Genomic DNA, 13,000 nt, shown 5'->3' on the forward strand with positions numbered 1-13,000 from the left:
GAGGGAAAAATAACATCTGACACCATCTTATGGGATCAGGAGACCCCGAAAAAGGCTCCAAGAGGATCTGATCCCCAGCTCTGCCCCTGGTGGACAGAGCTGCGCATATCCTCCTCCTCTGAGTCGCCCTGGGAGACGACGGACGCTGCAGACCCGTCGAGCCGCCCAATCCTGAGCTGATCACTTTTTAATACAGGCATTACACAGGAGAAGAAGTCTCCTGGCCCTGTTTATTTCACTAGCCACTGACAGACAAAGCACCGATGCATTGCTCCTGGAGAAATCCTGCCGGCCCTCTTCCCTGTGAAACCAACTCACCCCTGCTGCGCGTCAACGTCGGTGCACGGGAGGCACGTGGCTCTCCGAGGGCAGCCGGAGTTCTTGGTGTTGGCAGCTGCGGGCTGTGAGAAATTGTTCTCTGCAGTTTTGGAGGCCGAATCGCAGTTTCTGCCATGGGCACACAGAGAGGAAAGGCTGTTAATTTCCTTCGAAAGGAAAGTCTGGCACCCCATGGTTTAAGGGGCAGACGAAGGGCTGTGTAGGGGAAGGAGCTCCTCACAGGACCTTTCTTCACCTCCACCCCCAGTCCAAGGTCTAGCAGCGCCCCGTGTGACCAGCTGCTTTCAGAGGGTTACCCGGGCACAGCTGCACAGGGAGCTGCTAGGCCAGAGGGGCTAACAGGGGTATCCAAGTGTCTCTCCAGGAACTATGGTTGGAGCATCCAGCACGGACTAGGAGCAGCCAGACCCACCTGGGCACAGAGCATCACTTTGAGAAAACGCCAAGGGAAGAGCCCTTTTGCCAAGGGGCAGCACCTGAGCAGGCCAGGCAGCGTGTGGGGTTCCAGGAGAGGGCTTGCACCTTTCCCCTTTTACTGTGTCAGTCCCTCTCCAAAAGCCCCAGACCCTCCAGAGCACTCCCAGAAAGGAGAAGGGTTATTAGGAGAAAAAAGGGCTTAGAATAAAGGGAAAAAGCTTCCTTTTCCATTACTTTTTGTGTTCAAACTGGGAGGGACTCTGCTTCCCCTGCAATTTTAATGGTCTCACTTGAAAGAATCCCTGCCTTTTCTATGCTGTTAGAGGTGTTAATTGACAGTGAGTCCCCATTCTGTATTATTTGGCAGTTTAAAAAAGAAGGGAAAACCTTGACAATGTTTCTTATGGGTGTGATTAAGCGTAGCTGCCCCCTTTTTGTTGTCCTGAGGCCCAAATTGAGGAGAAGCCCAGCTATCCCTCCATCCTAAGGGTTTGAACTAAGGGAAAAATCCTTCTTTTTTCATCACTGGAGAGATTTAAAGTGTGGAAAGCCCCTCTTTTCCCAATACTTAAGGAGAGTAAATTAAAGGGCAGAAGCTATTTATTTGCCATTGTATTGGTTTCAGTAGAGGTAACTGCTCCATTTCCTCTTTTTAAGGGGTTCCCTGGAAGGAAGCTCTGCCTTTTTCAGCATTTTAAGGGTTTAAAACTCCATTTCAGGGCACTTCTTTCTGTGCCGTAGGACCAAAGTATCCCAGAGAAGGATGAGCCTGGCATGCATTTAACCCTAACACTGCCTAGGAGGCTTTTATTCCTTTTTTATTTTTATTTATCATGTAGATAACCGTAACTAGAGGTCCCAAGGAGCCTTAGACTATTCATATCTTTAGTCGCCGAGGCTGCTGATTTCCCCAGGATCTGCCATTTACGTCAAGGAGCGGTAGCCAGAAGATGTGTCAAAGCACAGACTTCAGCGTGTCAGCCAAAGGCCGCAGCGAGCGTGTAAAGTGGGAAGAGTGTGTTGAGAGCACCTGCCTGTGTCTGTCTGTGTCTGCTCGTCTCTGCGTGTGTGAGCGCATGCTGACTGGATTTAACTTTGTGTATATGGCTTCTGCTTTTCAGGTTTTGCAACTCATTGTTAAATTTAGAATAAAAAATCCCCAGCTGCCATCCCCCCCGCCCCACCCCCGCTGTTTTTTTTTTTTTCTTTGGTCCTGGTCGAGTAAAAACCCAGAGAAATACCCCAAGATAGGCTAGAAAAGACCCCAAAAAACCCAGTAAAAACCCCAAGATGGGCAACAAAAAGCCCCCCACGAAAACTCAGAAAAAAAACTCAAGATGGGCAAGAAAAAATCAAGAAAACACCCAGAACAATCCCAGAACAAAACCTCAAGACGGGGAAGACCAAACCCAGAGAAAAAACCTAAAAAACCCCAAGATGGGCAAGAAAAACCCAGAAAAAACCCCCAAGATGGGCAAGAAAAAATCAACAAAAAACCCAGAAAAATCACAGAAAAAACCCCCAAGATGGGCAAGTAAAAACCCAGAAAACACCCACAGAAGACCCAGAAAAAAAAAAACCAAGATGGGCAAGACAAATCCCCAAAAGAAACCCCAAGATGGACCAGAAAAAACCAAGGCAAAAAAAAAAAAAAACCAACAGAAAAAAACCCCAAGAAAAGCAAGAAAAAAGCAGAAAAAACCTCAGAAAAAAAAACCAAGATAAGCAAGAAAAAAACCAGGAAAAACCCCAAGATGGGTGAGAAAAACCTGGCAAAAAAGGTGCCGTAAAGCGCGACTGTCGTAAATACGGCCGTAAAGCGCGACTGTCGTAAATACGGCCGTAAAGCGCGACCTGTCGTAAATACGGCCGTAAAGCGCGACTGTCGTAAAGGTGCCGTAAAGCGCGACTGTCGTAAATACGGCCGTAAAGCGCGACTGTCGTAAATACGGCCGTAAAGCGCGACTGTCGTAAATACGGCCGTAAAGCGCGACTGTCGTAAAAGGTGCCGTAAAGCGCGACTGTCGTAAATACGGCCGTAAAGCGCGACTGTCGTAAAAGGCGCCGTTAAAGCGCGACTGTCGTAAATACGGCCGTAAAGCGCGACTGTCGTAAAAGGTGCCGTAAAGCGCGACTGTCGTAAAAGGTGCCGTAAAGCGCGACTGTCGTAAATACGGCCGTAAAGCGCGACTGTCGTAAAAGGTGCCGTAAAGCGCGACTGTCGTAAATACGGCCGTAAAGCGCGACTGTCGTAAATACGGCCGTAAAGCGCGACTGTCGTAAATACGGCCGTAAAGCGCGACTGTCGTAAAAGGTGCCGTAAAGCGCGACTGTCCGTAAAAGGTGCCGTAAAGCGCGACTGTCGTAAATACGGCCGTAAAGCGCGACTGTCGTAAAAGGTGCCGTAAAGCGCGACTGTCGTAAATACGGCGTAAAGCGCGACTGTCGTAAAAGGTGCCGTAAAGCGCGACTGTCGTAAAAGGTGCCGTAAAGCGCGACTGTCGTAAAGACTGCCGTAAAGCGCGACTGTCGTAAAAGGTGCCGTAAAGCGCGACTGTCGTAAAAGGTGCCGTAAAGCGCGACTGTCGTAAAAGGTGCCGTAAAGCGCGACTGTCGTAAATGCGGCCGTAAAGCGCGACTGTCGTAAATGCGGCCGTAAAGCGCGACTGTCGTAAATACGGCCGGTAAAGCGCGACTGTCGTAAAAGGTGCCGTAAAGCGCGACTGTCGTAAATACGGCCGTAAAGCGCGACTGTCGTAAAAGGCGCCGTAAAGCGCGACTGTCGTAAATACGGCCGTAAAGCGCGACTGTCGTAAATACGGCCGTAAAGCGCGACTGTCGTAAAAGGTGCCGTAAAGCGCGACTGTCGTAAATACGGCCGTATAAGCGCGACTGTCGTAAAAGGCGCCGTAAAGCGCGACTGTCGTAAATACGGCCGTAAAGCGCGACTGTCGTAAATACGGCCGTAAAGCGCGACTGTCGTAAAAGGTGCCGTAAAGCGCGACTGTCGTAAAAGGTGCCGTAAAGCGCGACTGTCGTAAATACGGCCGTAAGCGCGACTGTCGTAAACGGTGCCGTAAAGCGCGACTGTCGTAAATACGGCCGTAAAGCGCGACTGTCGTAAAAGGTGCCGTTAAAGCGCGACTGTCGTAAATACGGCCGTAAAGCGCGACTGTCGTAAATACGGCCGTAAAGCGCGACTGTCGTAAATACGGCCGTAAAGCGCGACTGTCGTAAAAGGTGCCGTAAAGCGCGACTGTCGTAAATACGGCCGTAAAGCGCGACTGTCGTAAAAGGCGCCGTAAAGCGCGACTGTCGTAAATACGGCCGTAAAGCGCGACTGTCGTAAATACGGCCGTAAAGCGCGACTGTCGTAAAAGGTGCCGTAAAGCGCGACTGTCGTAAAAGGTGCCGTAAAGCGCGACTGTCGTAAATACGGCCGTAAAGCGCGACTGTCGTAAAAGGCGCCGTAAAGCGCGACTGTCGTAAATACGGCCGTAAAGCGCGACTGTCGTAAATACGGCCGTAAAGCGCGACTGTCGTAAAAGGTGCCGTAAAGCGCGACTGTCGTAAAAGGTGCCGTAAAAGCGCGACTGTCGTAAAAGGTGTCGTAAAGCGCGACTGTCGTAAATACGGCCGTTAAAGCGCGACTGTCGTAAAAGGTGTCGTAAAGCGGCGACTGTCGTAAATACGGCCGTAAAGCGCGACTGTCGTAAAAGGTGCCGTAAAGCGCGACTGTCGTAAAAGGCGCCGTAAAGCGCGACTGTCGTAAATACGGCCGTAAAGCGCGACTGTCGTAAATACGGCCGTAAAGCGCGACTGTCGTAAAAGGTGCCGTTAAAGCGCGACTGTCCGTAAATACGGCCGTAAAGCGCGACTGTCGTAAAAGGCGCCGTAAAGCGCGACTGTCGTAAATACGGCCGTAAAGCGCGACTGTCGTAAATACGGCCGTAAAGCGCGACTGTCGTAAATACGGCCGTAAAGCGCGACTGTCGTAAAAGGTGCCGTAAAGCGCGACTGTCGTAAATACGGCCGTAAAGCGCGACTGTCGTAAAAGGTGCCGTAAAGCGCGACTGTCGTAAAAGGTGCCGTAAAGCGCGACTGTCGTAAATGCGGCCGTAAAGCGCGAACTGTCGTAAATACGGCCGTAAAGCGCGACTTGTCGTAAATACGGCCGTAAAGCGCGACTGTCGTAAAAGGTGCCGTAAAGCGCGACTGTCGTAAAAGGTGTCGTGAAGTGCGACTGTCGTAAAAGGTGCCGTAAAGCGCGACTGTCGTAGATACGGCCGTAAAGCGCGACTGTCGTAAAAGGTGCCGTAAAGCGCGACTGTCGTAAATACGGCCGTAAAGCGCGACTGTCGTAAAAGGTGCCGTAAAGCGCGACTGTCGTAAAAGGTGCCGTAAAGCGCGACTGTCGTAAAAGGTGCCGTAAAGCGCGACTGTCGTAAATACGGCCGTAAAGCGCGACTGTCGTAAAAGGTGCCGTAAAGCGCGACTGTCGTAAATACGGCCGTAAAGCGCGACTGTCGTAAAAGGTGCCGTAAAGCGCGACTGTCGTAAATACGGCCGTAAAGCGCGACTGTCGTAAATACGGCCGTAAAGCGCGACTGTCGTAAAAGGTGCCGTAAAGCGCGACTGTCGTAAATACGGCCGTAAAGCGCGACTGTCGTAAAAGGTGCCGTAAAGCGCGACTGTCGTAAAAGGCGCCGTAAAGCGCGACTGTCGTAAATACGGCCGTAAAGCGCGACTGTCGTAAATACGGCCGTAAAGCGCGACTGTCGTAAAAGGTGCCGTAAAGCGCGACTGTCGTAAAAGGTGCCGTAAAGCGCGACTGTCGTAAATACGGCCGTAAAGCGCGACTGTCGTAAAAGGTGCCGTAAGAAGCGCGACTGTCGTAAAAGGTGCCGTAAAGCGCGACTGTCGTAAAAGGTGCCGTAAAGCGCGACTGTCGTAAATACGGCCGTAAAGCGCGACTGTCGTAAAAGGTGCCGTAAAGCGCGACTGTCGTAAAAGGTGTCGTGAAGTGCGACTGTCGTAAAAGGGTGCCGTAAAGCGCGACTGTCGTAGATACGGCCGTAAAGCGCGACTGTCGTAAAAGGTGCCGTAAAGCGCGACTGTCGTAAATACGGCCGTAAAGCGCGACTGTCGTAAATACGGCCGTAAAGCGCGACTGTCGTAATACGGACCGTAAAGCGCGACTGTCGTAAAAGGTGCCGTAAAGCGCGACTGTCGTAAATACGGCCGTAAAGCGCGACTGTCGTAAATACGGCCGTAAAGCGCGACTGTCGTAAAAGGTGCCGTAAAGCGCCGACTGTCGTAAATACGGCCGTAAAGCGCGGACTGTCGTAAAAGGTGCCGGTAAAGCGCGACTGTCGTAAATACGGCCGTAAAGCGCGACTGTCGTAAAAGGTGCCGTAAAGCGCGACTGTCGTAAATACGGCCGTAAAGCGCGACTGTCGTAAATACGGCCGTAAAGCGCGACTGTCGTAAATACGGCCGTAAAGCGCGACTGTCGTAAAAGGTGCCGTAAAGCGCGACTGTCGTAAATGCGGCCGTAAAGCGCGACTGTCGTAATACGGCCGTAAAGCGCGACTGTCGTAAATACGGCCGTAAAGCGCGACTGTCGTAAATACGGCCGTAAAGCGCGACTGTCGTAAAAGGTGCCGTAAAGTGCGACTGTCGTAAAAGGTGCCGTAAAGCGCGACTGTCGTAAACACGGCCGTAAAGCGCGACTGTCGTAAAAGGTGCCGTAAAGCGTGACTGTCGTAAATGCGGCCGTAAAGCGCGACTGTCGTAAAACGGCCGTAAAGCGCGACTGTCGTAAAAGGTGTCGTAAAGCGCGACTGTCGTAAATACGGCCGTAAAGCGCGACTGTCGTAAATACTGCCGTAAAGCGCGACTGTCGTAAAAGGTGCCGTAAAGTGCGACTGTCGTAAAAGGTGCCGTAAAGCGCGACTGTCGTAAAAGGTGCCGTTAAAGCGCGACTGTCGCAAATGCGGCCGTAAAGCGCGACTGTCGTAAGTGCTGCCGTAAAGCGCGACTGTCGTAAAAAGGTGCCGTAAAGCGCGACTGTCGTAAAGACGGTCGTAAAGCACGACTGTCGTAAGTACTGCCGTAAAGCATGACTGTCGTAAAAGGTGCCGTAAAGCGCGGCTGTCGTAAAAGGTGCCGTGTAAAAGCGCGACTGTCGTAAAAGGTGCCGTAAAGCGAGACTGTTGTATACGGTGCCGTAAGCGCGACTGTCGTAAAACTGGGCTGTAAAGCGCGACTGTCGTAAACGGAGCCGTAAAGGGGCATTTTGGTGGATCCTGGGGGGATTTTGGGGGGTCCTGGAGGAGTTTTGGGGGGGTCCTAAAGCAGTTTTGGGGGTTCCAGAGTGGCTTTAGAGGGTCCTCGAGAGGTTTTGGGGGGTCCTAGAGGGAATTTTGGGGGTCTTGGGGGCATTTTCTGGGGTCCCAAAGGGGTTTGGGGGTCTTGGGGGCATTTTGGGGGGTCCCAAAGGGGTTTTGGGGGGGTCCTGGAGGGGTTTTGGGGGGGGGTGGGGGTCCCAAAGCAGTCTTGGGGTCCCAGTGTTGTTTTAGCGGGTACCAGAGGGGTTTTGGGGGGCCGTGGGGGGCAATCTGGGGGGACCCGGAGGGGTTTTGGTGGTCCCAGAAGGGTTATGGGGGTGTCCCCAGAGTGGTTTTAGAGGGTTCCAGAGGGGTTTTGGGGGGTCCTGGGGGGATTTTGAGGGGTCCTGGCGGTGTTTGGGGTGGTCCCAGAGGGCTTATGGGGGAGTCCCAAAGCAGTTTTGGGGGGTCCTAGAGGAATTTTGGGGGTCTTGGGGGCATTTTGGGGGGTCCCAAAGGGGTTTTGGGGGGCATTTAGGGGGGTCCCAAAGGGGTTTTGGGGGCGTCCCAAAGCAGTTTTGGGGGTCCCAGTGTTGTTTTAGAGGGTTCCAGAGGGGTTTTGGGGGGTCGTGAAGGGGATTTTGGGGGGTCTCAAAGGGGTCTGGGGGTTCCTGGGGGGGTCCTGGGGGGTCCAGCTGGGCCGGGAGGGCACAGTCCAAGTGGTCCCGGGGGGATTTTTTGATCCTGGAGTGATTTTGGGGAGTTTAGGGGGTCCCGGAGGGGTCTTGGGGGTTCCAAAGGAGTCTGGGGGGTCCCGGAGTTATTTTGGGGGGTCCTGGGAGATTTGGGGGGGTCCCAAAGGGGTCTGGGGGGGGGTCCAGCTGGGCCAGGAGGGTCTGGAGGAGGCGCTCCAAGGGGTCCCAGAGGCGTTTTGGGGGGTCCTGGGGGAAATTTGGGGGGTCCCAGAGGCGTTTTTGGGGGTCCCAAAGGGGTCTGGGGATACTGGGGGTATTTTGGGGGGTCTCTGGTGGTTTTGGGGGATCTTGGGGGATTTTGGGTGGTCCTTGAGTGGTTATAGGGAGGGTCCCAAAGCAGTTCTGGGTGTCCCCGAGGGGTTTTGGGGGGTCCTGGGGGGATTTTGGGTGGTCCGAGAATGGTTTTGGGGGCTCCTGCAGCATTTTTGGGGGTCCCAGAGGGTCCTGGGGGGGGTCCCGGGCAGGATCTGGGGATGTCAGGGTGGTTTTTGGGGGTCCCAAAGTGGATTTGGGGGTCCTGGAGAGGTCCTGGGCTGTCCAGAAGCAGTATTGGGGGTTCCTGAGTGATTTTTGGAAGGGTTTTGGGGGTCCCGGAGGGTCCTGGAGTGATTTTGGGGGGTCCTGGAGCAGGTTTGGGGGGACCCGAAGTGATTTTGGGGGGGTCCCGAAGGGTTTGGGGGAGTTCTTGGGGGGGGTCTCGGAATGGTTTTGGGGGTCCCAGAGTGATTTTTGGTGGTCCTGGAGTGGTTTTGGGGGTCCTGCAGAGTTTGGGGGGCGGTTGTCCCGTTAACCCCTCGTTATCTCCCGCGGTAATCCCCCTTAAGGCCCCCATTAACCCCCCGGTGACACCCCTGTTATCTCCCCGTTATCCTCCCTATTAACCCCCCCGTTTTCTCCCCGTTAACCCCCCTGGTGTGTCCCCCGTTATCCCCAGTACCCCCCCCCCCGAACCCCCCCCGTCTATCCCCCCCATTAACCCCCGTTACCCCCCCCCATTAACCCCCTCGTTACCCCCCCCCCCCCCGTTAACCCCCATTATCCCCCCCCATTAACCCCCCCGGAATTCCCCTTAACCCCCTCATTAACCCCCCCGTTATCTCCCCTCATTAACCCCCCCTTAAGCCCCCCGTTATCCCCCCCATTAACCCCCCCCGATATGCCCCCCGTTTATCCCCATTATTCCCCCTTAACTCCCCCGTTATCCCCCCGTTATTCCCCCCGGTAACCCCCCCCCCGTTATCCCCCCCATTATCCCCATTACCCCTCCTTAACTCCCTCATTAACCCCCCCCCGATATGCCCCCCGTTATCCCCGGTAACCCCCCCTTAACCTCCCCGTTTATCCCCTCCATTATCCCCCCTATTAACCCCCCGTTATCCCCCTCATTATCCTTGGCCACGCCCCCCTTAACTCCCCCATCAACCCCCCGTTACCACCCACCCCCGGTAACCCCCCTTAACCTCCCCGTTATCCCCCCCATTAACCCCCCTGGCAAACCCCCCCGATATGCCCCCCGTTATCCCCGGTAACCCCCCCCCTTAACCTCCCCGTTATCCCCTCCATTATCCCCCCTATTAACCCCCCGTTATCCCCCTCATTATCCTTGGCCACGCCCCCCCCTTAACTCCCCCCTTAACCCCCCCGGTAACCCCCCCGTTATGCCCCCCGTTATCCCCGGTAACTCCCCCCGGCGGGAAGAGCCCCCAGAGCCAGCCCGGGCCCGGTTCCGGTACCGGCGGCGCCACCGGGGCCGGGCCGGCACTCGAACCCGCGGCCCGAGGGCGGCGCGGCCCGGCCGGGAGATGGCGCATGGCGGGGGCGGGGCCTCGGAGCGATGGGGGCGGGGCCCTCAAGGGGCCAATGGGAGAGGAGGGGCGGGGATTAAAGGGGGAGGGGCGGTGCGGGGTGACGAGGAGAGCGCGGATTGGGAGGGGGGCGGGGATTGTGGGGAGGGGGGCGGGGATTGGGGAGGCCACGCCCGTGTGGGGCGGAAAGGGACGGACAGACGGACACGGGAGGGGACAGAGGGGGACACGGGGGGGACAGGGGGACATGGAGGGGACAGAGGGACATGGAGGGGACAGAGGGACATGGAGGGACACGGGAGGGACACGGAGGGGACAGAGGGACATTGCCACGGGCTGTCCCCATTACTCTCTGCGCCGACACCAACCTGGAGGACATTGTCACTGTCCTTAGGGCCACCAGCCCAGCTGGGGACACCGCCATGGGCTGTCCCCGTTGTCCTCCATGGGGACACCATCCTGGAGGGGATTGGCACCCTCCGAGGGACATCGCCTCTGGTTGTCCCCATTGTCCTCCATGGGGACATGAACCTTGAGGGGATTGTCACCTCCCTGGTAACGTCACCACTGGGTCGGTCCCGTTGTCCTCCATGGGGACACCACTCTGGAGGACACTGTCACCCTCTCTGGTGCCACCACCCCATCTAGGACATCACCACTGGGTCGATCCCATTGTCCTCCATGAGGACACCACTTCTGGAGGACACTGTCACCCTCTGAGGGACATCACCGGCTGGTTGTCCCCATTGTCCCCATTGTGTGAATGTGAACCTGGAGGGGATTGTCACCCTCTGAGGGACATTGCCACCCTCCCCAGTGCCACCAGCCCAGCTGGGGACATTGCTAGTGGGTTGATGGCATTGTCCTTCGTGGGGACACCATCCTCTGAGGAACATTGTCACCCTCCTTGGTGCCACCACCCCATCTGGTGACACCACCACTGGGCTGATCCCATTGTCCTCCGTGGGGACACTCTCCTGCACAGCAATGTCACCTTCTCAGGGACATTGTCCTTTCAGGGGCCACCAGCCCAGCTGGGGACATCAGCACTGGGTTAATCCCATGGGGACACCACCCTGGAGGACATTGTCACCTCCCTGGTGACACCAGCCCAGCTGGGGGACATTGCCATTGGGTTGATCCCATTGTCCTCCATGGGGACATCACCCTGGAGGACATTGTCACCTCCCTGGTGACACCAGCCCAGCTGGGGACATTGCCATTGGGTTAATCCCATGAGGACACCACCCTGGAGGACATTGTCACCTCCCTGGTGACACCGGCCCGGCTGGCACCACCCCCAATCCCACACTTCCACACTCGACCCTTTCCGTTCCTCTCCGTTTTTTTCCCCATCCGCACCCGCGGCGGCGCTTTTGCCGCCCCGCGAGCCGTCCGCGCGTCCGTGTCCGCCGCGTCCGTCCGTCCGTCGTCCGTGCCGCCCTCACCTGCCCTCGTCCCTGCGCGCGCCGCCGCCGCCGCCGCCAGCCGCCGGCCGGGTGCACCCAGTTGTTGTCGTGCAGGCCGGTGCGGCAGCCCGGCGCCTCGCGGTCGGTTGCGGCGGCAGCACATCCAGTACGAGCGGACCGTAGGGCAGGTCGTGGTGGTAGGGCTTGGGGTGCCAGCGGCACAGCGACACGTCCCCCGCGCTCGTAGCGCTTCTTGCACTGCTTGCACGGGTCGTCGCGGTAGAGGCGGGTCCCGGTTCCAGCGCGAGTCGGCCGCCCGCACGCCGAACGTCTCGATGATGGACTTGAAGTAGTGGCAGGAGCACTTGAGGGCGGCCAGCGCCTGCGTGGGCAGGTAGCTGAAGATCTTCACCATCACGTGCTCGGGCAGCAGCAGCATGTACTGCCGCGGCTCCAGCAGACGCTGGATCTTGAAGCGGATCTCCAGGAAGTCGTGGGACACGTGCCGGTACAGCCGGCACAGCGCCGGGTCGCCGGCGCCGCCGTCCTTGCCCGGTGATGACGACGACGCCGCCGCCGCGGCCGTCGCCGGTTCCTCGGGCAGCAGGAAGAGCTGTCCCGGCGGCGGCGGCTCCTCGGGCAGCCTGACCGTCTCCTCCGTCACCTGCTTGGCGCTGTCCTTGCCGAAGAACACGCACTGGTCCACCACGCCCGTCACGACCACGTCCACGTGGAAGCCGGACGCGCGGTCCCGCGGGCGCCGCCGGACCCCTCGGCGCCGCCGCCGCCGCCCGCTCTGTTCCGCCGCGGCCGCCTCGTCGGCGCCGTCCTTGTCCCCCTTGGCGGCCAGCAGCAGCCGCGCCGGGCTCACCAGCCGGTACAGGTCGCAGGTGATCTGGTCCTTCTGCCGCTCCGCGCTGGCGGCCCGCCGCGGCCTCGCGCCTCCCGCTCGAGATGCGGAAGGCGATCCTCACCTCGCCCGGCCCCGCCGCGCCGCCCGCTGGCAGCCGTGGCGCCGCCGCCTGCCCCCCGTCCGTCCCGGCGCCGCCGCCGCCGCCTCCGGCGCCGCCCCGGCACACGCCGTTGGGTCTGGCGGCGCCGCCAGCGCTCCCCGCGGCGCTGGTTTTTGGGATTTCTGGGACTCGAACTGCGCCACGGCGGCCGCCACGCGCCGGCACTCGGGGCCGCCCGGCGCCTCCAGCAGCACCAGCGGGGCCGGCGCGTCGCAGGCGGAGGAGCGGGGCAGGCTCTGCAGGGCCAGCGCCGCGCGCCGCTCCACCAGCGCCACCTATCTCCGCCACCGACAGCAGGTCCGCGCTGTCCCCCGCTGGTGCCGCCACCGTTGTCACCCTTGGGCGCGTCCCCGGCCGCCCAGGGCGGGCCGGCGGCGCCTTTTGGGCTCGTGGTGGCAGCGCCGGCGCCGCTTGGCCTTGGAGCTGTCGCTGCCCCAGTTGCCCTTGACCTTCATGGTGCTGGCGCGGCCGGCGGTGCCGGCGGTGCCTGGCGGCGCCGCCGCACTGGTGCGCCACGAAGAACGCCACCTTCTCCTTGGTGTTGCCCGGTTTGATGACGTACCACGTGTCCAGCAGCACCCGCCCGTCCTCGGTGGTGGCGGCGCCGGCGGCACCGGCGGGGCCGGGCTCGGGGGGGCTCCGGGGGCGTGTTCTCGGAGGGGCGGCAGCCCGGGGGGCACCGGGGGGGCACCGGGGGTGGCACCGGCGATGGCAGGCGGCGGGGGACGGGCATGGCTTGTTCTGCGAGAAGGTGCCGAAGGGCCGCGGGCACCAGAGCTGCAGCTGCGGGAAGGCGTTGGGGGGCTCCATCCGCGCCGCCGCCGCCGGGGCCAGCGCCGCCACCGGGGCCGCCGGGGCCCGCCCGGGCCTGCGGAGAGACGGGGGGGGTGACTGGGGGGGACACCTGGGGAAACTGGGGGGGGCGTTTGGGGA

General features: G+C 58.7%; 1 protein-coding gene across 1 annotated transcript; it reads right to left on the reverse strand.

Moving 5' to 3' along the window:
- Positions 1–314: 314 nt before the first annotated feature.
- On the reverse strand, positions 315–12,877 carry FBXO46 (F-box protein 46). The gene is given in 10 exon segments (XM_063182741.1): positions 315–447; positions 11,008–11,201; positions 11,203–11,229; positions 11,231–11,290; positions 11,292–11,339; positions 11,341–11,971; positions 12,029–12,342; positions 12,344–12,381; positions 12,444–12,540; positions 12,542–12,877. Coding segments are annotated over 10 exon segments (1,878 nt in total).
- Between the last annotated feature and the right edge of the window lie 123 nt (positions 12,878–13,000).

This window comes from Melospiza melodia, unplaced genomic scaffold (genome assembly GCF_035770615.1).
Source record: "Melospiza melodia melodia isolate bMelMel2 unplaced genomic scaffold, bMelMel2.pri scaffold_306, whole genome shotgun sequence".
Taxonomy (NCBI): Eukaryota; Metazoa; Chordata; class Aves; order Passeriformes; family Passerellidae; genus Melospiza; species Melospiza melodia.